Genomic DNA, 27,316 nt, shown 5'->3' on the forward strand with positions numbered 1-27,316 from the left:
ACACTGTGAAAGTGCCATTTCTTTAGATACTTAAAAATCCTGGAACAAAGTGATGCTGGGAAGACTGGACAGCTTCATGTAGAAGAATGAAATTAGAACACTCCCTAACACCATACACAAAAATAAACTCAAAATGGATTAAAGACCTAAATGTAAGGCCAGAAACTATAAAACTCTTAGAGGAAAACATAGGAAGAACACTCTTTGACATAAATCACAGCAAGATCCTTTTTGACCCAACTCCTAGAGAAATGGAAATAAAAATAAAAATAAACAAATGGGACATAATGAAACTTAAAAGCTTTTGCACAGCAAAGGAAACCATAAACAAGATGAAAAGACAACCCTCAGAATGGGAGAAAATATTTGCAAATGAACCAACTGACAAAGGATTAATCTCTAAAATTTATAAGCAGCTCTTACAGCTCAATATCAAAAAAACAAACAATCCAATCCAAAGATGGGCAGAAGACCTAAATAGACATTTCTCCAAAGAAGATATACAGATTGCCAACAAGCACATGAAAGGATGCTCAACATCACTAATCATTAGAGAAATGCAAATCAAAACTAAAATGAGGTATCACCTCACACCAGTCACAATGGCCATCATCAAAAATCTACGAGCAATAAATGCTGGAGAGGGTGTGGAGAAAAGGGAACTCTCTTGCACTGTTGGTGGGAATGTACATTTATACAGCCACTATGGAGAGCAGTATGGAGTTTCCTTAAAAAACTAAAAATAGAACTACCATATGACCCAGCAATCCCACTACTGGGCATATACCCCGAGAAAACCATAATTCAAAAAGAGTCATGTACCACAATGTTCATTGCAGCTCTATTTACAATAGTCCGGACATGGAAGCAACCTAAGTGTCCATCGACAGATGAATGGTTAAAGAAGATGTGGCACATATATACAATGGAATATTACTCAGCCATAAAAAACAAACGAAATTGAGTTATTTGTAGTGAGGTGGATGGACCTAGAGTCTGTCATACAGAGTGAAGTAAGTCAGAAAGAGAAAAACAAATACTGTATGCTAACACATATATATGGAATCTAAAAAAAAAAAAGGTTCTGAAGAACCTAGGGGCAGGACAGGAATAAAGATGCACACATAGAGAATGGACTTGAGGACACGGGGGGGGGGGAAGGGTAAGCTGGACGAAGTGAGAGAGTGGCATGGACATACATACACTACCAAATGTAAAATAGATAGCTAGTGGAACGCAGTCGCATAGCACTGGGAGATCATCTCGGTGCTTTGTGACCACCTAGAGGGGTGGGATAAGGAGGGTGGGGGGCAGACGCAAGAGGGAGGGAATATGGGGATATATGTATATGCATAGCTGATTCACTTTGTTATACAGTAGAAATTAACACAACATTGTAAAGCAATTATACTCCAATAAAGATGCTAAAAAAAAAATCCTGGAACATATAAAGCAAGTAAAAAAAGAGATGAATTTTTTTATATATATAAGAATATTTAAATTTAGAGAAAGAGGGAATTGGCAGTATTTAACTATATTAATATTTAATAGTACTTTATCTGAAAATATGTTTTAAATCTAGCTAGGTACATTGAGACTTTTCTTGAAAGATGTAAATGAGTGTAACTCAAGTATTTCATTCATTTTTGCTTTGCTCCATTGCTGCCTCTTAAAGTTCTTTAAAAGGACAGTTAGAATGAATGCATTTAAATGAGAGCTTTATTTAGTTTTCTTTACTTAGAGAAGTTTCTATAAAGGAAGCTGTTTAAAAATACATACTATTTATTCTCTTTGGTAAAAGTTCATAAAACATATATGTACTTTTAAACAAATAATCATAAAGTGAACACTGTAACTACTACCAAGGTCAAAAAGCAGAATGTGCCTCACATGTCCTTCCCTGGCCAACTCTGTGGTCTATTTGTCCTAAGGTAACAAAGGCACAATTAAGTTCTTAAATACTCTTAGTGAAGAGGCTTGTTTTCAATGATTACTTGTTTCAGAGTATTAGAAGAATATTGAAAAGATGAATTTATTTTTTCAAGGGAAGAGAGATTAGATTGAGAACTCGGTAGTAATTTTTTTTTAAAAGATATTAATGACTACAGAGGAAGACTAGCATTTAGAAAGTATATTATTTCGAAGGACGAAAATATTGTGTTTTTTATTATCCAATTCAGTATTAAGCCACGTTACATACTGTTCTTGAAAATTACTTCTTAGTCACATGGCTCTTCTTTAGAATTTTTTTTTTCAAAACTCACCTTTCGCAGAAAGCCTTTCCTTGAAAATCTATCACTAAATGTTCCATTGCACTATTATATCACTATGAATAACAGCAAATTGAATGTAGAAAAAAGTTGCTATGTCTCATTACCACCGTAGCTATGGTGTCATTTTTACTACCTGATATTTCTATGACTTGAATTTTTTTTTTTTTTGGCCGCACTGCACGGCTTGCGGGATCTTAGTTCCCCGATCAGGGGATCGAACCTGGGCCCCGGCAGTGAAAGTGCCGAGTCCCAACCACTGGACTGCCAGGGAATTCTGAAATTTTAATTTAAGTAAAATCACTAAGCAGGTGTCACTTTCTATTTAAGCTATTTATGCTTATACACTGTTGACATTTATTAACTTCACTTGGGCATACTAATATTTTGTAAGAGCTTTTATCCACAGCATTGGAAGCAATCACATCATTCTTGACAATCATGTAAAATAGGCAGCTTGTTAGAGGAGCAAATGTACAACTTTCTAGAGAATTTCACTTGGAAAATAAAAGCAAGATGTTGTGGAAAAGGCTTCTGTGAGAAGAGAGTTCATAGAAATAACATATATACTCACATATGTATATATTAAGGATTGGAAGATAAAGCTAAGGAAATCTCTGGCAAAGTGGAGAGATAGAAAATATGAGGGGAAAATCTGACAAAGAGGATCCTCAGGCAGTGCAAAAATTAACTGTTAGGGTTCTAAAAGGAGAAAACAGACCTTGGAGTCTTGAACTTGGATGAAAGAGCCTCTGGACTGGTAGTGTTCCCAGGTACTTGGCAATAGTAAAGAAAAATCCTTTCTGGAAGAAAGTTCTATCACCCTCTGCCTAAAAATATTCTTCCAAGGAACTTTTGCCCCCAAAACAGCCAATACACAAAGATAACTAGGCATATGAGGAAACCACTCACCATAAGCAAACAGACATCCAGAACTCATAAAGACATGAAATACTAGAATTATCAGACTTAGGCTAAAACAACTTTTTTATCAGGTAATTGGGAACTATTGCAAAGAAAAAGTGATGTAGCAGTTCTGAAAAGAACCAAGTAGAAATGCTAGAACTGTAAAAATGCAATAACTGAACTTAAGAGCTCAATGGATGGGGTTTAGCAGCAAGTTAGCAAATTAGATAGAGCTGCAGAGGGAAGTAGTGAAGTGGAAATTGTCACAAGAAATTATCCAACATGTTGCATGGGCAGAGGGGGAAGGTAAAAATTACAGATGAGAGAAAAAGAGACATACAGGATAGAGTGACAAGATCTAATATACATTTAATTGGAGTCCCAGAAGGAGAGGAAAGAGAGAATGGGCCAGAGCTAATGAAAGACATCAACCTACAGATTAAAGAAGCCAAATGAATTCCAAACAGTTTTGTTAAGTGAGCCTATATTGCACTTTTCTTTCCTACAGCTTGTGAGTGAATCATGGACAACGTGAACTAAACTACTTTAAAAAGGCCCCAGCACTTTTAAAAATGAATGTCTAGAGTTTGTTGGCAGTATCCACATTACAAAGAACAAAACCCAGGAAATCAGTGAAAGAATGCTTTTCTTAAAGTAGGTTATAAAAAAAAAAGAAAGAAGGGAAAAAGGTATCCAGGAATTCTCTTTACTATTTTTGTAACTTTTCTGAAAGACTGAAACTACATCATTGTAAAAAATTATAAAAAATAAAAGAAGATGGAAAGACAGACATGCTCTTGGGAGGGGAATAGGACACTAACCATTTGTTATGGTTGTGGGTTTTTTTTTTTTAATAACCATCTTCCAGAAAAGTTTGTTGAAGTCATGCCTATGTTTTGTTCCAGCATTTAGGATAGATGTAACTTCTGTTAATTCCTGATCTTACTACAAAATTTGGCCCATTTGATTTCAAGGGGTGTAAGAATTTTAGGTAAGGAACAACTTCCTGATTAGGATGTTTCATATTGAGCAAGCTACTAATAAGGTAGCTGCATCTTTCACTAGAATGTTTTTTTGTTTTGTTTTATTTAAGAAAATAGAGTCCATTTCTCTTTAAAGCCATTCTTCCCACCAACATCCTTTTCATACTATTCCATTTAATTCCATGAAACCTATCTGTCAGCTCTGTCATTACACTGAAACCGCACTGTAAAAAGGCACCAGTAGCCCCCTTTTGTCCAGTGCCTTAACCTACTTTAATTTTTTCCCAGTAACCACATTGAGAGTTTTAAGCCCTTTTCTCTTTCAAATGTTCTCTTCTCTTGGCTTTAGTGGCAGTTTTTTCCTTTTTCTGGTTCTACTTTTTTTTTTTTTTTAATTCACTGCCTTGTATGACTACTTCCTAAAGTTTTGTCCTTATCTCTCTGTTTTTCTTTTACTGCAATCTTGTTCTATCCAAATCCTACTCATTCTTCAAAGTCCAGTACAGGTGTTACCTCCTCCATAATGGTAAGGACCATCCCAGTCTATGGCATGCTTTCACCTCTCAGTGCCTACCCTCCTCTCCTTACTTTGTGCAGACACCATTCACGTGCCTCTCAGCGCTTAGCAATGTCTTTTGTGCCTGGCAAGCATTCAGGAAGCTTTTTCTGGATTGGCTAACTAAAACTTTTTTCTGTAGAAATCAGAAATCTATAAATTTCTATAGAATCTTCCTTTGGCAGAAGAAAAGAAAAAGATTTTGATTGACAAAGGGGATATTTTTTGCCCCTTACTTGAAATTCTAACTCTCAGAGCAGGGTCCTGTAAGCTATGGTCTAAGGACCAAATTTGGCCTGTCCCCTGTTTTGTTGTATGGCCCTCAAACTATGAATGGTGTTTATATTTTTTTAATGGTTGAAAAAAATTAAAAGAAGAATAATTTATGACATGTAAAAATTATATGCAATTCAAATATCAGGGTCTCTAAATAAAATTTTATTGGAACACAGTTGTCCTCATTTGTTTATGCACTGATTGCTTTTGTGCCACAGTGCCAAAGTTAAGTAGTTGTGACGAACAACATATGACCACCTGACCCTTTATGGATAAAGTTTGCTGACCACTGTCTTAAAGGTTAGTGTTTAGTTCACTTTTTAATTTCACCCAGTGCCCTTTCTGCTTTATGATTAGATATGATGCTTGTATTTAATAGACCTTTAAGATATATTATTTATGTCATAAATATTTAGTTAAGAGCAGTCAGTCCTATTGAATTTTCATTTACTTAACTCTTTTCTAGCAAATGTTTCTTTTTAAGAATTAGTTTACTAAATTCAAGAAAAGAGAGCCCCAAGTCAAATATACCTGTAACGCATACTCACAATCCTCCATTAATAAGTGAAGTTCATTTTTCAGTTAAATTTGACTGCAACTTTATTACTTCACATCAGCAAGGTTCAGCTGATAGGAATAATAATGAGCTTGAATTTACATTTAAATTCCTTTTATTTCAAAATACATCCAAAAATAATTTTGTTTCTCTGTGGTGTGCACTAATTAACTTTAAACATGAACAGTGATTTATTTTGCATTTTCATTTATGCCTTATTACCGAATGTATTAATAAAAAGTATTGAATGAAAACTAAAGACCAGTGAACTTGTAAGTAAACCTGTGTTAATTTTAAAATTAGCATGAATAAGGCTTCCCTGGTGGTGCAGTGGTTAAGAATCCGCCTGCCAGTGCAGGGGACACGGGTTCAAGCCCTGGTCCTGGAAGATCCCACATGCCGTGGAGCAGCTAAGCCTGTGCACCACAACTACTGAGCCTGTGCTCTAGAGCCCACGAGCCACAACTACTGAAGCCCACGTGCCTGGAGCCCGTGCTCTGCAACAAGAGAAGCTGTAGCAATGAGAAGCCTGTGCACCGCAGCGAAGAGTAGCCCCTGCTCGCCGCAACTAGAGAAAGCCTGTGCGGAGCAGCGAAGACCCAATGCAGCCAAAGATAAATAAAAATAAATAAATTTAAAAATAAATAAAATTAGCATGAGTAGCAGAAAAATGTGGCATTTAGAAAGGAACCTGTGACAAGACATCTTGCCAAAATACGGCCACTCTTGCTTTGCCCTGTTAGTGATAAAATATGGCTCTGTCTACATTCTTTTTTTTTTCCCATGGGTTTAGAATGCAAGTTTTATTTTTGAATCCCCATTGAAATAAATACGTTAATCTTTGAAAAATATTTAGTTATATGCCAATAAAATTATCCCTAGAGCCCCCAGTGATAGTCATGCCCCATTCTGGAAAACACTACCATAGGGCATTACTGGAGGTATCCTGGGGAGGTAGGATGAGGCCACTGTTTGTTGAGCAAAGGTCATCTGTGTCCCAAGTAAGCTGCTTGCTGCTGTTCATAATTCTCTGAACCCCAGACCTACCAGCTTATTGGATATTATCTTTCCTGGCTGGCAACACTTTGGTGGCTCCCTGTTCTTTTCTAGATAGAAGAGTAAATGCCTTAACATAACCTACAAGGTCCTTGGGGATACTGGGATAGGCCTACCGTGGCCCCATCAGGCTGGTGAAGAGAGGGGGACAGGAGACAGGGAGGATCTCCTAGAGGAAGTGACATTTGAGCTGAAGTCTACCGACTTATGGGAGAGAACTAGGTGATGGTGGTGAAGAGCTTTTTTAGGTAGAAGGAACAGCATGTGCAAATTTCCTGAGGCAGGAAGGAACAATGTGCATGTGAGCACCTGAAAGAGGCACTAGAGGAAGAGTCAGGGAGAGGAGTGTTTCAGGGACCAGACCCTGCCTGCAGTCCCTGGAGGCATAGCAAGCATTGTGATCTTAATGCTGTGCCTTATGAGGAGCCATTTAGAGCTTCAAGAACGGTGACTTCAGTTACTTGAATAACAAATACTTTTTTTTTGCGCTGCGCGGGCCTCTCACTGCTGTGGCCTCTCCCACTGAGGAGCACGGCCTCCGGACGCGCAGGCTCATCAGCCATGGCTCACGGGCCCAGCCGCTCCGCGGCACATGGGATCCTCCCAGACCGGGGCACGAACCCGCGTCCCCTGCATCGGCAGGCAGACTCCCAACCATTGCACCACCAGGGAAGCCCCAACAAATACTTTTTTTTTTTTTCCCCGGACGCGGGCCTCTCACTGTTGTGGCCTCTCCCGTTGCGGAGCACAGGCTCTGGACGCCATGGCTCACGGGCCCAGCCGCTCCACGGCATGTGGGATCTTCCTGGACCGGGGCACGAACCTGTGTCCCCTGCATCGGCAGGCGGACTCTCAATCACTGCGCCACCAGGGAAGCCCCCAACAGATACTTTTTGAACAGCTGCTTCAGGGGGAGCACTGGGGATTTTAATAGAACAAGACTCTCATGGTCCCTGCCATCAGGAAACTTACATTCTTTTAAAAACAAAAGTTATACATATTCATGGTTTAAAGAAATAACAAGTATTGTAAGGTTTTCTATGAAAACAGAAGGCAGTCCACTACATTTTCCCCCTTTTCCACTTTCACAGTCTGCCTCCATTCTTGATGATTACAAAACAAAACTTGAGCAAATGGGAGATGCAGGAAATCATTAGGGGCTTTTAATATTTTGCTAGTAATAGAAATAACATATTATATGTTAAAAATCTGAAAGACTTCTGACAGGTGATTGATTGAGCAGTTTCTTAGAGCATCAGATATATAAGGAAAAGTGCAGTTTGAAATGCTTCAGTTTGGTTTGGTACTATCTTGTTTTAGATTATTGGGTTGGGGGCAGGGGGAAGATTCACATCCAAGCAGTATTTCACCAAAACTTATCCTCTGAATTTGTTTTATGTGTCACTTTGCCTGGAAAGTGAAATCTTAAAACACTGATGAGAGCAACTAAAGATATGACTGTCAGTGAGGCACAACCATCGTTAAAATGAAACTGGAAAATGAGCAGTTGGCTGATTTTTGACAGAGCCAACATCTGTTCTAGAAAGATGCACCCTCCCTGGTCTGTTGCTCTGTTCATACAAGATGTTTTTTTTTTCTCCCTTCACTCTCTTTTGAATTTATGTTTATTGGTTATTCATCTTTGCAGTGGTACTGGGATACTTCGTGCCTTGTCTTTGCTCAGGCAGGGAATGATGGGTTTGGAAAGTCTAACCTAACACAAAGACAAGAAATAGGCAAAGACAATAAGAGTAAAAAAGAATTATGAGATTAAAATTACTTTTCTTAAAATCATTTCTGGTTTTTATCAGGATGAAAAGTATTTTATTGAATACCTGCTGAAGATAAAACACTAAGCTATGTGCTTGGTGCATTTGTGGGGGATGGGGATAAATATTCGATTGTTTGGTCCCTCTGATCCCATTCCTATGAACTCTTTTGACAAGATGCCTGTTACTATTGTGGGGAATATTTATTTCTTTTATATATTCATTTGTAGGGGTCTAGTATATCATTTTGGGTGTAGTTCACAAGTGAAGGGAGTTGGATTATGGTTCACTTCGGTCTATTTTTTTTTTTTTTAAGTTGTGGTAAAATATACGTAACATAGATTTACCATTTTAACCACTTTAAGTGTATAATTCAGTGTCATTAATAAGCACGTTCACATTGTTGTATAACCATCACCACCATCCATCTCCAGAACTTTTTCACCATCCCAAGTTGAAACTGTGTACCCATTAAACAGTAACTCTTCATTCTCCCCTCCCCTCCGCCCTTGGCAACCATAATTCTCCTTTCTGTCTCTATGAATTTGGCTCTATAGGTACCACATATAAGTGGAATTATACAGTATTTACCTTGATTCTGGCTTATTTCAGTTACATAATGTTTCCAAGTTTCATACACATTGTAGCATGTATCAGGATTTACTTTCTTTTTAAGACTGAATAATATTCCATTGTATGTATATATTCCATTGTGGTTTTTTAGCTACAGTGTAAACACACCAGTAACCAAATATAAATCTGCACCTAGAGATGGTGACAGGGCACTGTCTTCTTTGAGACAGCCTATTGTTTAGAGACCAGACCAAATGAAACCATATTAGATTAGGTGGCTTGGTGCCAGCAATGTCTAAGTGTTATTCCAAATGTTAGAGGACATTGTGGAAAGAGAAAAGAAGTGAGAGTGAACTTCACCACGTGATGAAGCTGTGACAATTTCTTAAGAAATCATGTCCTCTTTCCCATATCTCAATGGTGAAACAGTTTTAGAACTAATGCTCATAGATGAACATTATTATTACAAAATAAAAGTAGAAAAACAAGATGTAAGTAAACCAGAATTCCAGTTCAAAGTTTGCGCTCTCAGTTGTAGGTTAAAACATTGATACCAGTTTGTTAAATTGTAGAGGTCTTGCAACTCCTGTGGTGTGTGTGGGGATGATAACCCTATCCCTCTTCCAGGGCCTTTTGTCTGACATTTAGCCCACACCTTTGCAGAGGGGAAGGAGGTCATCTGGACTGGATTACAGGCAAGTAAGTAAGTGTGTGTCATAATAGATAATGTTCCAGTGGTGCTACTGAAGGCAGGTTTCCTATGGTCCTGACAGAGGACAAAATAAATATTTCACGTCTCGTTGTCTAATAAGATGAGGTGACTTAGTTGAAAATCTAAGATAACATGTGGCAACCTGTCTCTCACCTTACAAGGAAGCATTTCAAACAGCTGTTGTTTGGACAGCTCTTATTTATATGTATATATGCTCTTGCCGGTGCCTGATGTTGCCAAGGGACATCTGATTTGCTCTTGAACTTTTCTTGTTGCTGTTCTCCTGTTGGAAAAGTTGGAGTGGAGTTGGCTGCACCTGATGACCTTTCCTCTTTTCTCACTGTTCTTTTTCTGAATTGTCACTTGGCACACTAGTCAGCCTCTTTGTGCCCTGCCTCCCTAAAGCCATTTGCCTAGAGACCCCCAGGCTGAGCAGAAATCATCTCTGCTCCTTTTTGCTGACTTGCACTTCCTTTCTCATATATAATACAAAGATCAAACACTTACCTCCTGTTGCTATTGTTTGAGGGACAATTATGAGTAATCCCTGAGGGAAGATGACCAAACTGAAAGTAAGAGTGGTAACAGATTTGAATGAGCATTAAGCAGCCTCCTTCTGAGGGAAAGAATTTATCTGCAGAAACATTATCTAGATTAGTCCTGAAAGGGCATCTGCCCCTAGGGTTGGTGGTCACAGGCTTAGGGCATTGAAGAGACCCTGCTAGCCAGCAGCCACCTGGGGCAGTTTTTCCCTGGTGAAGCAGTAATATCCATGCCTGAAGGCAGGGCTTTTTCTGGAAGAAATTTTGCAGCAAACTCAACTCCCAGCAGCCCATCTCTGATGCTAATTCTACCTGCTGCTGTGGAAACCAGCAGAGCGTGCTGCTGTGTGCTGAGATGAGGTCTGGGTTCTTCAGCCATGTCAGCACAGCCTCTTCTCTCCTGTCTCCTACTTCCACCCACATTTTTTTATTGCTACTTTTTAAAACTGAAAGACTCTGCAGGGAGGGGAAGTCCTTTGGTATTTTGAGTATTGAGGTGCTCAGCAGAACTGCCTGGCATCCTGTTTGTATATAGCAGTTTTAATTCACTCTCTAATAGGTCATTTGGCCTTACCAGCAGAGTCTTAAACTTGATAATCCTCACGTCAGCAGTGAGGCTCAGGGCAAACATCCAAAAGTGCAACCCTGCGTAATTATTTGAAGGAGGTGTTAAAGCCTTCATTCCCTGGCTGTTTGGCTTCTGCCTGGCGCCTCTTCAGGTCAGGCCTATAACATTCCTTGTGCTCTCTGCAGCTGAGAGAGGCAGGTGGTTTGGGAGAGCAGAATCAAAGAGGGAAGTTCACGTTCCCATTCTGTGTGAGCAGCTTGATAATGTTCCTATGCCACTGCAGTCAGTGGGGAGACTTGGGCTCTGGTGACATGCAAGCTTTTTGGTACTGTTTTAATGGAGATGCCCAAAGCAGGAGTGGTGTGCTGATAGGTTGAAAAATCATAGCTGATCCACTGATTACATTCTTCTTGCTCTTTCCTTTTAGAGGTAATTGATGATAAGAATTACTCCTCCCACAGACTGGCCTTGACTTGCTCCCTTTATCTGAGGTGCCCCCGGCCTTTTGGAAGTACATTATGTCCTATTTTTATTGGCTATTATATTAGGTATCATTATTGGCTCTCTCACCACTGATCACTGCAGTTTGAGGTTTCAGATTAGATGTGGTATCTCAGGCGGAGTTAGGGCTGTATTTGGAGATGACTCTAGGATAGTAACCACCTAACAATCACATTGTCTTTTATTCTGAAGTAGATGTTTCTATTCCATTCTTTAAAAATATAGCCCTGTGAAACCAGTTGATGACTGCAGAGACTGTAAGCTATCAGAGTTCCTTCTAGACCTTTTCTTTTTTTCTTTTAAGGAAGCTGCTTTTTGTCCTGTAATGATGCATTGGATGTTATAGTTAGTGAGTGACAATAATAGAGCTCAAAATTCCATCTGATAATTTATCTTCCTGTAACTGCAGAATATCCTTGTAAGGTATTGTCCCTGTTTAAAGGTGGAAAAATTGAGGGAGAGAGTAGCTATGTGGTTATTGATAGGAAAGCATTGAAGTCTAGTTTGCCCTAAGAACTGTTTTGATCTCTCTCTTCAATAGAAAAGAAGTTTCTACCTTTGGTTTCCAGGTGAAGTTGGGTATGTTTGTGTATACGTAGAGTGACATGGCTTACCTTAGTGTGAATAGGCTCCATTGTGTTCTTTTGTGACGATTTAGAAAGAATCAATATGAGTGCAGCCTGTATAAATAGTTTTCAAGTAGATAGAAGGTGTTTTTGACCTGATGTGTTAGATCACCATTTTCCTTCTTGTCTCTTCACATCTCTCATATTTGCTCTCTTCAAGAGTAATCTTGCACGTAGCCAGAAGAAAAATGCAAGGTACGGGAAGGCTTGAGAATTTGAATTGCCTGGTACCTTGGCAGAAACTCAGAATCATTTTTTTAGGTTTGGGGAATTTTAACCAACAAAACTTACCTGTGGGAAAAGAAAAAACTTGTGATCCTAATTCTAAGTGACATTGGCAATATGACGTATGAAGAGCTGTGATAGTTTTCAAGTCTATTATATTTTTAGGCTGTTGTCCATATCTTTCTGTTTACTACCTAAAGTCTTATCATTTTTGTACCTGGAGGTACAATTTTGTGAAGAATGCTTCTGAAATATACCATTATTTGTTTTGTTGTTTTTCAATTAGAATCTTCCAAGGGCTGTGATTATAGTTTTTTCACATTACTTGTCTTTCTTGGCCACAAAACCAAGTGGACGCTTCCTTTGCTGTCTGATTGCATATGCATAGCCCAAGGATGGGACTTCTTCCCCACTTGGCATTCTTTGGTACAGATTTGTTATTCAGATTGTGAGACAAATGCACACTGCCGTGTGAAAATGGCCTTCTACTGGCCTGTGTTCTAGGCCTGGTCCCAGGAACTCTTAAATTTATATCACAATGTTAGTGGTCCTAGCCTGTCTCTGTTTCTTATCTTTTAAATGGGGATAATAATGCTGAGCTCAGGTTTATGTCACAGTGATTTTTTTGAAGGGTTAATGATCTGGGCTTTGTGAGATACTTTTTAGATCCTTAGATGACAGGTGTTATTTAGCCTCAGCAAGGCTTTCTGTGGGAGTGCCTTCCAAAGAGCTCAAAGTGCTTGTCAGACTGTCTTCCATTCATCCTCATACCATCCCTGGTAGGGAGGTAGGTGGGGGAGCATTATTATTAAGTACAAAATAGTGTTATTACTGTTACTTTTATCTGTAAACAGGGGGTAATTGTGAGAAATAGAAGTTGGTAAAACAGATTATAGAAGAAAAAGTAGCGTGCGTTTGCCATTCCTGTTTACTTTAGGTTTCAGAAGTCTAACTGCCATACATGAAAACAATAGAAATCATCCCTTCTTGGGGGAGAAACAGGACCCGCTGCATCCTTCTAAATCTTTACATTAATTGAACACCAGTACTTATTTTCATTTGTACCAGATTACCTACTAAGGGTTAGTTTAACTTGCACATACCAGGAATGACTATAAATTTCATAGGACTTAACATTTTTAAAAAATTGTATAAGGACCTCCCTGGTGGTGCAGTGGTTAAGAATCTGCCTACCGATGCAGGGGACATGGGTTCAATCCCTGGTCCGGGAGGATCCAACATGCCACGGAGCAACTAAGCGCGTGCGCCACAGCTACTGAGCCTGCGCTCTAGAGCCCGCGAGCCACAACTACTGAAGCCCGTGCTCTGCAAGAAGAGAAGCCACCGCAATGAGAAGCCCGTGCACCGCAATGAAGAGTAGCCCCTGCTCACTGCAACTAGAGAAAGCCTGCGCACGGCAATGAAGACCCAACGCAGCCAAAAATAAATAAATTAAAAAAAAAACTGTACAGTTGATTTACAATATTATATTAGTTTCAGGTGTACAGCAGAGTGATTCAGTATTTTTATAGAGTATGCTCCATTTAAAGTTATTTTAGGACTTCCCTGGTGGTCCAGTGGTTGAGACTCCGTGCTTACACTGCAGGGTGTATGGGTTTGATCCCTGGTGGGGGAACTAAGATCCCGCATGCCACATGGTGCAGCCAAAAAAAAAAAAAAAAAGTTATTTCAAAGTAATGGCTGTAATTCCCTATGCTGTACAATATATCCTTGTTGCTTATCTATTTTATACATAGTATTTTGTGTCTCTTAATCTCATACCCCTATCTTGCCCCTCCCCACTTCCCTCTCCTCAGTGGTGTCCACTAGTTTGTTTTCTATATCTGTGAGTCTCTTTCTGTTTTGCTATATGCATTCATTTCTTTTATTTTTTAGATTTTACATATAAGTGATAGCATATAGTATTTGTCTTTTTCTGTCTGACTTACTTAACTAAGCATAATACTCTCTTGGTCCATCCACATTGTTGCAAATAACAGAATTTCATTCTTTTTTATGGCACAGTAATAGTCCTGTATATACCACACACACACACACACACACACACACACACAAATATATGTATATACCACATTCTTTATTCATTCATCTGCTGATAGATACTGAGTTTGCTTCCGTATCTTGGCTATGATGTAATAATGCTGCTGTGAACATTAAGGTACATGTATATTTCTGAATTAGTGTTTTTAATTTTGGGGGGGATATATACCCAGGAGTGGAATGGCTGGATCATATGGTAACTCTATTTTAGTTTTATAAGGAACCTCCATACTGTTTTCCATAGTGGCTGCACCAGTTTACAGGGGGGTTCCCTTGTAGAGGGGGTCCCTTGTAGGGGGGTTCCCTTTTCTCCACATCCTCACCAACATTTGTTATTTATAGACTTTTTGATGATGGCCATTCTGACAAGTGTGAGGTGTTATATCATTGTTGTTTTGATTTGCATTTGCCTGATAATTAACGTTGTTGAACATCTTTTCATGTGCCTTTTAGCCATCTGTATGTCTTTGGGAAAATGTCTGTTCAGGTCTTCTGCCCATTTTTTAATTGGTTTTTTTGTTATTGAATTGTATGAGCTGTTTGTATATTATGGCTATTAACCCCTTGTCAGCCATATCATTTGCAAATATTTTCTCCCATTCATTAGGTTGTCTTTTCATTTTGTCACTGGTTTCCTTTGCTGTGCAAAAGCTCTTAAATTTAATTAGAATCCCATTCGTTCATTTTTGCTTTCATTTCTTTTGCCAGGACTTACATATTTCGAATCTTCATTTTAGACTTCAAAACTGAATTTCCTCTTTTTGAAGTCAAATCAGATACCAAATAGTTCACTGAGGCCACCCAGCACAAGAAATAGATTTTCTTAAAGGAGAGATCTTTGAAGAGAGTGACCACTACTTTGTCTAAGATTGAAGAAGGAGAGCGAGCCTCATTTGGGAAGCCCTATGGACAGGGATCCCCAACATGTCTGTCATTATGCTGTTGAGGATTGGCCATTCATTCAGTTTTGTAGCTTGAGGTCACAGATATTAGGAGGTTCCTCTTTACTCTCCTCCCCAACTCTCGCTGAGATTTTGAGGCTCATCTTTGCAGCCTAGTCACATGTGGAATTATTTCTGGTCTTTTATGGTTGTTTCATAGAGCCTGAGAGGAAGGAGTAGAAGGTCTGAAATGAATGCAAGGGAAAATGACCACAGTTAGCCCTTAAATCTTGCTTTTTGTTTTCTTTCAGTGTATACCACTACACTACCAGAAATCAATAATTTCTTCTGTGTTCTCCCTAGGAAACAAACATGTACAAACTAAAAATGGTAGGCTTCACAGATCATGTGAGCAAGGGACAGCAGGATGGTTAGATCTTTGTCTCAAGATTCTGTCAGGGAAGCTTTGGTTTTGACTAAAAACCTTTCATCTTGGTGGTCCACATTTGTCTCTTGGTAATAGGAAAACTTTGTTTAATTTTCTGAAGATAACTGTGAGTAGTCAATAAAGGATAGCAACTGTATGCTTAACAGTTTTCAAATGTCATACTTAACACTTAACTTGGGTTTTAAATTTTCTTAAATTGTCCAAATCAGTACTTATTACTTACAAGTGATATCACAAATATTGGCAGTCTTAAGTTCTATGTTTGTTTCCTTATCAAATATTTGTAGTTTTGTGCAGCTGTTCATTGTTTTGTTCCTTTTTGACAGGCTTTAAAAAAATGCTGGCTTCCACCACAACAGGGCTCTGTGTGTGCATCAGAGAGAAATGTTTTCAGAAAGAAAAAGGTTTAGGTTTCAAAATCCCCAAGGAATTGTTATAAAACAACAGTGAGGGGAAAAAACTCAATATGATTTAAATACCTTGCCATGGTTCTTTTTTAATTTAAATTTTTCCTGTTAGGTCTTTTATTTTCTAAACAATAGACCACTTTGCTCTTCTTGAACTACTTTAGCCTATAAAGAACAACCAAGTTTCTTTTTTTAAACATGTAGTTTAAGCTTTTTCCTCTTCTCCATTCAGGTACCTAATTAAAAGGAGCCATTTAGTTGATTTGTGCTTATTTTCATCCAGAATTCAATTAAAATTCTTCTAACTGAACTACAGCCATCTGATTCTTAAATGAGGTCCAGGATAAGAAGTGACAATGAAAGTGGGAATAACAAGGAAAAAATATGTTCATTTCAGTCTTTGGGAGTTTTGTGAGTCAAGCTTAATCTCTGTGGTTTAGCAGGGCCAGGTTTTAAGGGGCATCACCCACAAGGAGAGGCTGTAGAGTACAGAGGTTAAAGAGTTCAGACTTCAGAGTTAGGCTATCTGGGTTTGAATCTTTTTTTCTTTTTATAATTGAAGTAGAGTTGATGTACAGTGTTGTGTTAGTTTCAGGTGTACAGCAAAGTGATTCAGTTATACATACATATATATTTTTTTTCAGATTCTTTTCTCATGTAGGTTATCACATAATATCGAGTGTAGTTCCCTGTGCTATACAGTAGGTCCTTGTTGGCTATCTATTTTGTGTATAATAGTGTATATATGTTAATCCCAAACTCCTAATTTATCCCTCCCCCACCTTTCCCCTTTGATAATCATAAATTTGTTTTCTATGTCTGTGGGTCTGTTTCTGTTTTGTATATAAGTTCTGGGTTTGACTCTTAATTTCCTTTTCTTTTTCTTTTCCAGCTTTATGAATGTCAATTTTCCACTGTTTACTTGCTGTGTATTCTTGGGCAAGTTACTTTAGCCTTTTAAATTTCAGCTTCAACCCTAAAATGGGGGTTAATAATAGTATCTGCTTCTTGGGGTTGTGAGGAGGCAGTCAGATGATCACATAGAGCCCGAAGTATAATGCCTGGCATGCATGCTTGCTCAGTAAACTTTAGCTCTTATGATCTTTACTTCATTAGTGTTGTTGTCAACATATATATTTGTTGTTCACCTTGATTTTTTAATATATAAAAATATTAGCATTAGGTAACTTTGTTTTAAAAATCTGTTATGAGGGAGAGCGGGAGGGAAAAAAAATCTGTTACGATATTTTTGAGTTTATAAAAATTTAAATTGACATGGTAAAAATCACCATAAGTAAAGTCAAAAGACAGATGACAAATTGGGGGAAAATATATTTGCAGTTCATCACACAGAGTTCATTTCCCTAATACATAGAGAACTACTACTCAATTAAAAAAGTAGACCGTTGTAAACTGTTTATGGTGATGTGCTTCCACTTAACTGTGCTACGGATTTCATGTCTTTAATATATATTCTCAGAGCATACCAGGCAAACCCTTGGTTGGAGAAGGGCTTGAGACACACAGCTAAAGACACAGAATGAGTGTGTAAACAGATCTGAATTTTTTTTGTTTTTCCCCATAAAATAGCTCCCACTCAGAAATGTTCTGTCACTATCAGTGGTACCCTCACATATCCCTTTACCCTGTCATCCATGACTTTTCTCATCTTCTTTTTGTATCTCCTTCCTCTCATCCAGAAAATCACGGAGTCTGTTCTGTGTTTCATTCATAGTATTAACATCTGCTCCAATCTTTCCAGGCCCACTACTACTATTTTTAGTCAATAGACACTCAGTATCTCACAGTTTAACTGCTACCCTGGTCTCCTTTTCTTTCTTCTCTTGTTCCTTTCTCCAGTCAGCACAATCAATATGCCACACCCAGATTAATTTCCCTTGGTTTTCATCTTGGGCCACCAGCTTACTCAGAAGCCTTCAGTGGTTCCCCACCGTCTAGAATAAAGTCTAACTTCTGAACCTGACCCTCAGGGCCCCCCTTAATCTGATTTTCCCTCCTTATGTCTTTAGCCTTAGTCTTTTCACTGCTTCTTTTTAGGAACCCTCCATTACATCTAACCTGGCCTACTTGACCCTCCATATACCCATTTCCGCCTTCATGCTGCCCTCCCTCCTCCTCTTCACTAAGTCTTAGACTTGCTACAAGGCCCAGCTCAGTTTCTGACTCTTCCAGATGGCTTTTCTAGATGCCCCAGCCCTCTACATCCATTGTTTTCTTACCTCCCGCTGCATTTATTAATTGCCTTTACCTCTCCTCCCACACTTAACCTTTGCCACCTATATTGTTTTAGGTAAACTTTAATTGAGTACATAATACAGTAACTTTTCACAAGGTGAACACACCCGTGTCATCAACATGCCTCTCTTCTGACACATACCCCATCCTCCCTAACCAGATGGCAGTTGCCTGGGAGACAACACCACATCATATGCCTCTTTACATGAAAATGCATAATATCAGGTGCTCAGTGACATTCTAGATCAGAAATTTGAGCTAAGACTAGGCTTTGGCAAATAAGAAACACATAGAAATTTAAAGGAATATGTGAAATTTCCATTACTAATAACTATAAATTCTTTCTTCACAAGTAGTTACAGTTGAGGTTACATTAGAGGTAATACCATTGGGTAAGTCTTGTTCAAGGATTCCTAGGTGGTGATCTATAAATGAGATTTTTATATCCATCTAAACAAGGCCATGTTATAGTTTTCTCTTTTCCTACACAAAGTACACAGACATCTCCAACATTCGATATTGTTGTCATTTTATCCAACAAATGCTTATTGATCATATGCATAGATACAGTTACAGCATATAGTGGGATTCAGCTTTGAAGAACATAGATCTTTCTTCTGTAGAGCTTATATTTTAGCGAGTCACCAGAAATAATTGGCAGAACTAAAAGAGAAGCTTAAGACTAAAGATAAAACAATGACTAAACAATAAAATAACTTTGAAAAATTGTTACTAAATCATCATAAACATAGAGAACAAGAACATGGGGACAGGAAAGGCTAAAATGAAGCTTGGCCTTGCACTAGGGACTTTGGATAAGAAATCCATTTGATTATGATGTTAAAGGTACGGAAGAAGATGGCAGCCTATGAAGGTAGAATAAGGACCGGTTAAGAAGAGTAGAAAGATGTTGTAAACATCATAGGAACTATGTAGTTTTCAGGAGTGCTTTACAGTTTACAAGGAAGGTACTTTGACTTGTTCATCTTATTGAGTCTTTACCCATTATGATCTTGTACCATGGGTGGTGTTGTCTGTCCACAGCCACCCGGCTCCCACGTGCCTGTCGTAAGTTTAGACTGACTTCAGTCTTTCCACCTGCTGCTCTTGTCTTAGAGGAGCATGGGAATTTGTGTTCAGTCTTCTCTTAATTCGTGTAATTACTGCATTGAAATCACATCCCAGCTAACTTCATTATCACCATATTTATGCTCTTTGCTTCAAACCTAAAGCATGAGAAATCTCCCTGGCAAATCATGCCGTCTGGAGGTTATAAGTATTTAAAAGGCAAAGTGAAGTCAGAGGTAAGTACTTTCCAGCTCCTAGCTGTGGTGTCTCCATCACTTGGAAGCATAGGTACAAAGAGAAGAACCATGGACTGCTAATCCCTAAAAACTAACTTGTTGAAAGTATTATGAGTTCCCTTTTGGTTTTGCCTTGTCTTTTATTGCCCCTTTGGTTATGTCTTCTTTGTACCTAGAAGGCTTCAGTTTGTAAAGCTGTAAATCTGTCAGTCTTGTTGGCATGGCTTTCACTTCAAATTAACGTTCAGCAAAGGGATTAGCCGATAAACATTTCGGGCTGTATTTCTTTACACAAAAGGGTGGATATGGTTTGAACAGGCTGCTGAAGCCAGGAAGAGAAGTTAATTGTGTAAATCAATGCAGGCAAGAGCTGATCACCTTTCTGAAAGACAAGACAATGCGGCACACAACCTCTAAATAGATCTTTGGGGTCAAGTTGATGTCATGTTGAAGAATCAGTATTTACTGGGCTTTATAAAGTTAGACTTTAAATGAACCCCGGGCATTTCGCTAGGCCATTAATTGCAGGAAGAGGAAAGGTGACAGTGGCTGAAGTCCATGGCTATAGAGATACTATAAAAATAAGTGAAGAGACAAGACAGTCACTTGCTAATGTGCAAAGGTCTCAGCTTTAGGTTCTACTCAAGCATTGTTGGTTCACGTACTGAAAGGCTTTCTCAGGATTGTGCTGACATTTTAAGAAAGAGCAACTCTTCCATCCTAACAGAAGAAGGTCAGCCCTTTACTCTTTGACACTCATTATCTAAGCAGTGTGGCTTAATTTTCCTCGAATGAATTCTGATGTCATTTTGCATTCTGCCTTGTAAATGTGCTGATCACAAAAGCAGGTCTTTCTCAGAGTGTGGCTCATCCCTCCCTCTGACAAAGTTGAAAGCTTTTTAAATAAAGAATTGTAGTAAAGAGCATTTACTTTAGGACGCTGGCTTGAATCCAAAGTCTAATGAAAGGCTTTTGATAAATATTATCATTTGTATTTGTTGTATCATTCAATAGAAGTGTTCCTCTGGCTGTTTTGTGTGCGAAAGTGTTCTGTACTCCTCGCTGGGTTATCAGAATTATTTGTAGGGCAGGAACCTTATCTTCTGTTTATTTTAGTCAGTGTTTCTAATAAATGTTGTTGACGAGGTGGGGGAATATATTATATCAAATTTTATCCTGTCTGTAACAAAACTAACATCCTGCATGGTCAGTGACAGAAAGTCATAGAAGCAGCTTTGTTAGGCCCTATGGATCAGGGTATGGCCCTAGGATGTTTGTTACAAGTTCCTGGTCATATCTGCTCAATAGATACATTTTGGAGTTGACTTCTCAGACCTCTTTCTCTAGTGCATTTTGTCAGAGGAGGCTTTTCAATTAATCAGCGAAGAGCTGCTGTTCTTTTCTCACTCCTGCTCCTATCCCTCCTCTCCAGGATCATTTTTCAGAATAAATACTGAAAAGAAAGCACAGGAAGTTTGTCGGGATTGTTGTGGTGTTTTTACAAGAGAATCTGATGTTTAATGTTTTCATCCATGATTTTCTTTGGATATTCACTCTGAGTTTTTATTCTTCCTTTTCAGCTATTTGAGAACTTCTGCTTTGGTACCCTAAAGCTCAATTCAATTCACATCTCTCAGAGGTTCACGGTAGACAGCTTTGGAAACTATGCCTCTTGTGGACAAATTGACTTCTCCTGAGGTGGATCTTGGGAAACACTGGAAACTAAACATCCTCACAAGGTGCTGAGGGAAAGTATCATCATTTTAATTGCCAAGGAGGGATGTGGAAATTTGGGTGATAACTTTCCTGGGTGATTCCCCAAGGATACCATGGTGTCTAATGGTGGTCCACAGTCATCGCACTGTCAGCGAGATGGTTGTAAGCACAGGGAGAACATACGCCTGTAACCCTTAGCTTGTTCATCTTTCACAGGGTCTACCTCTCTTTCCAACGCTCTTCTCTGAAAATGTACCTCTGAAGCCCTGTGGAGCTCAGATTTGCATTATTTCTTATATACCTACTGATTTTGCCTCAACCATTTAAACTTATATTAATACTTTAAAAGAGAATTACAGGTGTGTGATCTTATTAATCTCTCCACCTAGATAATATCTACAGATTGTAGAATGTTTGTATTTTTTCCCTCCCCCTTTTAATCAATACCCAGAATTTGTTTTTTATTGTGGTAAAAAACACATAACCTAAAATTTACCATCTTAAGCCATTTTCAAATATACAGTTCGGTAGTGTTAGGTATATTCATATTGTTGTGAACTATCTCTAGAACTTCTTTGTCTTGCAAATCTGAAACTCTGTACCCATTTAAGCAACTCTTCTTGCCCCCCACCCCCGCAGGCCCCTGGCAACCACCATTCTACTTTCTCTTTCTGTGGATTTGACTACTTGAGATACCTCATATAAGTGGAATCATACAGTATTTGTCTTTTTGTGACTGGCTTATTCTACTTAGCATAATGTCCTCAAGGTTCATCCATTTTGTAGCATGTGTCAGGACTTCCTTCCTTGTTAAGGCTGAGTAATATTCCATCCGATGTATATACACTCATCCCTCGGTTTCCCTTGGTTTCAGTACCTCCCTTGGTATCTGTGGATTCTCAAGTCCCTTATATAAAATGGCATAATATTTGCATATAACCTATGCATACCCTCCTGTATACTTTAAATCATCTCTAAGTTATTTATAATACCAAACACAATGTAAATGCCGTGTAAATATTTGCCGGCACACAGTAAATTCAAGTTTTCCTTTCTGTAACTTTCTGTAATTTTTTTTCTCAATATTTTTGGTCTGCAGTTGGTTGACTCCACGGATGTGGAACCCATGGATATGGAGGGTCGACTGAACCACATTTTGTTCATCCAGTCTTCCATCGATGGACACTTGGCTTCCTTCCACTTCTTGGCTGTTGTGAATAATGCCCTATGAACATGGGTGTACAAATATCTGAGACCCTGCTTTCAATTCCTTTACTACTTAGAATTTAAACTTTAGCAAAATAACTGGTAAAGTTTTTACCTTTTACTTTGATCTGTCCTTTTTCTTTTGAAGTTGGTACCTTTTATATTTCTTAGATTCCTGTTCCTTCACCCTACCCTAACCCTTGCCTTCCCATGCCACTGATGGAGCTGCAGTATTGTAGCTCTTTTCTGTTTACTTCTCAGGGCAGCAGCAATCAAAGCAATGGTGATACCATCAGGACTATGCAGAGTTCCCTGGGAGAGTGTCAGCCACAGAAGGCACTCACTCCTTCCTTGCTGCAGACCAGCAAAGGGAGGGAGCTCCCAGCGCAGGTTTGCCCCACCCATCAGTCCTGCCACACTCTCTGCTGGGGAGCTCCAGCCTCACTGTTGTTACCTCTCATCTCTACCCCCTCACAGCCTTTCTCCCTCCATGGCCTCTCTTTTTCCTTCATTCCTTAGTCTTAATCTTGATTCTTACTTTCTATTTGAGAAGTATGATTCTGAATCCCGTGTGTTAATAAGGCCACGACATGGTAAGGGCTGTGTATAACACTCAGAGATCTATCAGTGTGACTGCACAGATCATTTGTGAATAAATGAATTTCTAAAGTAACTGTGTATTTCTTTTAGTATTATTATATAGTTTCAGTTTGACCCCCTTAGTCAGTGTGTGTTGGGATACATTGCTGCCATCACTTATTCAATAGCATAGCATATTTACATATCGGTGTTACGTATTGGTGCCTGCTTTTCCCCACCCCCCCACACAAAAAAAGGGTTGCTTTTTCCCAAAAAAGCTTTCTACTGGTAATATTCATTTTTTTATTTAAGTTGAGCTTTTACCTCACTCACCTCTGATTGTTAAATGACATATGGGAATGAGCGCTCCCAGAGGTAGTACTGAATAGCAGAGTTGACTGAAATTCAGTGCCCTCACCTCTTCTTGGTCCCGCTTCTGCCTTACTGATTTCTTTCTGACAGCTGCCGTTGGGCAGTAAGTAAAGAGGTCTTCTTTTGAGTATCAGAGGTATGACTTAACGTTTTTAGGAAAAAATTTTTGTCTTTGGAAAATGTAACTTTATATATCAAATGCTAAATTCTTAACAGAATTAGAAATTCTATTATTTAGTATTTAGAGGTAACTATGCATTTAAGGACTTATCATACTGTAATTTTTCACAAGTAATTTTTCACAAGTTTTTTGTCTTTTTCACTCTCATTCTCTCATACTTGTAAAGTGGAGTTTTCCAGCAGCTATGTGATACGGTGACATCATCACTCTAATGGTTAACAGAGTGTGTGCTTATGTATTTTTGTTTGTTTTGTAAGTTTGTAGGTATTGGTAGAATTGGAAAAAAATTTTATGTTTTAAGTTTTCTTTCTAGAAGCCAATAGACAAATTTTTGAGACAATGTAGCTCTAAAGAAAGTACACTTTAAACTACTGTTGTAGAAGGGGGAGTAGCAGGTAGTTTTGATGTAGAACTTTTAGAGAAGAGCAACAGTGTTAGAGAGCAAATAATTTTTGATGGAGCTAAAAGAATTTTTCAAGATTTCAGGTCCCCTTTCACCAAACTGTAATGGGGTCAAGGATGGAGGATTTACTTCTGTGCTTATAATCCAATCTCCCTTAGTATTACCACTTTGCAGTTCATTCTGCACTGAAATAGAGTTAAATTGCACCTAACATCACTCCAGTTGGTTTTTGAGACACTAAATTCACCCTCAACTCCTCTAAGAGGAGAAGGGGAAAAAAATCTCTCACCATGATTATTACACAAGATATGTGTTATTATATAAGGAACTTTGTTATGGAGAATAATATTGGTGTTTTTTTGAAGGGGCACAATGAGTTACCCCCAAATGAACTCTATACCCTTGGTAGAAACATGACAAATGTTTCTTATAATGGTTATTTACTTATTTTTGGCTGTGTTGGGTCTTCATTGCTGCACGTGCGATTTTCTCTAGTTGCGGTGAGTGGGAGCTACTCTTTGTTGCAGTGCACGGGCTTCTCATTGCGGTGGCTTCTCTTTGTTGCGGAGCACGGGCTCTAGGCGTGCAGGCTTCAGTAGTTGCAGCACGCGACTCCGTAGTTGTGGCATACGGGCCCCAGAGCATGTGGGCTTCAGTAGTTGCAATGCGTTGGCTCAGTAGTTGCGGTGCGCAGGCTTCAGTAGTTGTGGGGTGTGGGCTCAGTAGTTGTGGCTCGTGGGCTCTAGAATGCAGGCTCAGTAGTTGTGGTGCATGTGCTTAGTTGCCCAATGTCATGTGCGATCTTCCCGGACCAGGGTTTGAACCTGTGTCCTCTGCATTGGCGGATTCTTAACCACTGGACCACCAGGGAAGTCCTATAATGGTTATTTTTTAAGTGAACTTCAGAGTTTACTAAATTGGACACGGATGAGAATCCAGCTTCATAATGACACAAAGCTTGGTTCAGGTTTGCTCTTGCACTGTGCGCTTTTCCTTGTGCCAAAGAGAACCTGATGGTACCAGAGGGGTATTGAGTTAAGGAACACCTCTCAGATTCTGTCTTGATGCTTACAGGGAGATGGATAGCAAAACCCAAGGATGCTATAGGTGAGAAAAGGGGCTGCTGTTGTGGTTGTTTATCAATAACTTTTTTGTTGTTATTAATAAAATGATCTCTCAAACAAAGGTAAAATAAGATTACTGTGTGAAAAATCATCAAGCTATCTACTTTGTCTTATGCTTTTTCCACTGTTATGCTTCAATTTAAATATTTGTTTAAAAAATAAATTTCCTCATCCAGAGCTTACTACTTCCTATGCATTTAAGCACATGAATCATGTTGCTAAGTAATTTTTCACAAATGATAACAGCTAATATTAGCAGAATGCTCACATTTGTCATTTATTTGTGAATAATGTGTATTTATTCATTAAATCTTTACAAGCCCACTTAAGTTGGTGTTATCATTAACCTCATTTTAGAAACTGAGGCTTAACAAGGTTAAGAAATTTGCCTGAGGTCATAGTGCTTGTATCTGTGGTTCTTAAAATGTGGTCTTTGTACCCCTCAGAGTCCCTGAGATCCTTTGGAGGGGTGGGAATGTCCTACTATTTTCATAAAAATATTAAGGCATAATTAGCCTTTTTCACTCTGATTCTCTCCTGAGTGTACAGTGGAGTTTTCCAAAGGCTATATGATATGGTAACATCATCACACTGATGGTTAATAGAATATATGTTTGTATATTTTTGTGTTTTGTAGAATTTTGTAAGTTGGTAGGCTTAGGTTATAGATACATGTTTTTAGAGAGAAACTCAGTTTGCTCTCAGTACTTCTGCTGTGCTTTTACTAGCTACTTCCCATTATAGCTACTATTATGGGCTGAATTGTGTCCCCTGAGAATTCATATGTTGAAGCAGTCACCCCCTAGTACCTCAGAATGTGACTGTTTGGAGATAAGGCCTTTAAAGAGGTGATTAAGTTAAAATGAGGCTGAGGCTGTTAGGGTGGGCCCTAAGCCACTCTGACTGATGGTCTTATAACTAGAGGAAATTTGGACACACAAAGAAACATCGGACCCCTGACTACCGAGATCATCTCCCTGGGTCTGTCTCCAAAAAAGTTTGGTTGATGATATTGCCTAGTAACTGGTGATTGGAAGGGTCCGAGAATGTCAGTGAAACTGACCAATTCAGAACAGACAGGGCCAGACTGAGGAAGTTCCTTCTGCCTCTGCCCTGATCATCAAAGCCTTCAAGGAATGGCCAAGAGACAGAAAGAAGCAGGACATTAAGCACAGTGGACATACAATTTTTGATGAGATTGCCAACATTGCCCAACAGTTGTGGCACTTATTTTTAGCTCAAGAACTGTCTGGAACCATTAAAGAGATCCCAGGGACTGCCCAGTTGGTGGACTGCAATGTTGATGGCTGCCACCCTCATGACATCATGGATGACATCAACAGTGGTGCAGTGGAATGCCCAGCTAGTTAAGGACAGCAAAGGAAAATATTTCAATAAAGAATCATTTGACAACCAAAAAAGAAAGAAAGAAAAACATCAGATATGTGCATGCACAGAGGAAGGACCATGTATGACAGCAAGAAGGCAGCCATCTGCAAGCCAGGAAGAGACAGGAGAAACCAAGTCTACCAACACCTTTTTTTTTCTTTTTTTTTTGGCCGTGCTTTGCTGCTTGTGGGATCTTAGTTTCCCGACCAGGGATTGAACCCAGGCCCTCGGCAGTGAAAGCAGGGAGTCTTAACCACTGAACACCAGGGAATTCCCAAGTCTGCCAACACTTTAATCTTGGACTTCTAGCCTCCAGAATTTATTGAGAAAATAAATGCTGTTGTTTAAGCCACCTAGTCTGTGGTATTTTGTTATGGCAGCCCTAACAAACTAATACACTTGCTATAATGCAGAAGGTAATCTACCTTTCTTCTTTTGAGCCAGACATTAAAGAGATTTGCCAAAGTGTAAAACAGTAACAATACGACTACTCTTATTAATTTGGTGTGTGCGGGGGGTGGGGAATATAATTTTTTTCATAAAATATGTTATTTTGTTAATATGGGTTTGGTATTGTTATTTTTAAATACACTTTTTTAATTAAGTTTTTTTTGAAAGATTTTTTAGAGCAGTTTTAGGTTCACAGAAAAATTGAGAGGCAGGCTTAGTTTTATTTTCAAGTACAGTGTATCAGTGTCTATACTGTATATCTCACATAAACAAAAACAAAAGTTCTTTGGGGTCCTCAGTAATCTTTCAGTGTACAGGACTCCTGAGACCAGAAAGTTTGAGAACTGCTGCACTATACTGTCACTTCCTTCCAAATGGGATCAAGTGATACATGGTTTTCTATAATGAGCTTGTCTTACC

The 27,316-nt window shown here is 38.8% G+C and overlaps 1 protein-coding gene across 5 annotated transcripts in view; it reads left to right on the forward strand.

Annotated features, from left to right (window-relative positions):
- The window catches only part of ASCC1 (activating signal cointegrator 1 complex subunit 1), a 137,210-nt gene extending 110,237 nt beyond the window's left edge, over positions 1–26,973 (forward strand). For 4 of the 5 annotated variants that reach the window (XM_079900205.1, XM_079900207.1, XM_079900206.1 and 1 more), the window contains 2 exons: positions 21,057–21,215; positions 22,292–26,973. In XM_079900205.1, coding sequence (XP_079756331.1) covers positions 21,057–21,173 — 117 coding nt within the window. In that variant the 3' untranslated portion in view covers positions 21,174–21,215; positions 22,292–26,973. Of the gene's footprint in view, positions 1–3,684; positions 6,778–21,056; positions 21,216–22,291 lie in introns of those variants that run through there. The other variant, XM_079900208.1, reaches the window with a different exon arrangement.
- The last annotated feature ends 343 nt before the right edge of the window (positions 26,974–27,316 follow it).

Source organism: Stenella coeruleoalba (genome assembly GCF_951394435.1).
Source record: "Stenella coeruleoalba genome assembly, chromosome: 16".
Classification (NCBI taxonomy): domain Eukaryota; kingdom Metazoa; phylum Chordata; class Mammalia; order Artiodactyla; family Delphinidae; genus Stenella; species Stenella coeruleoalba.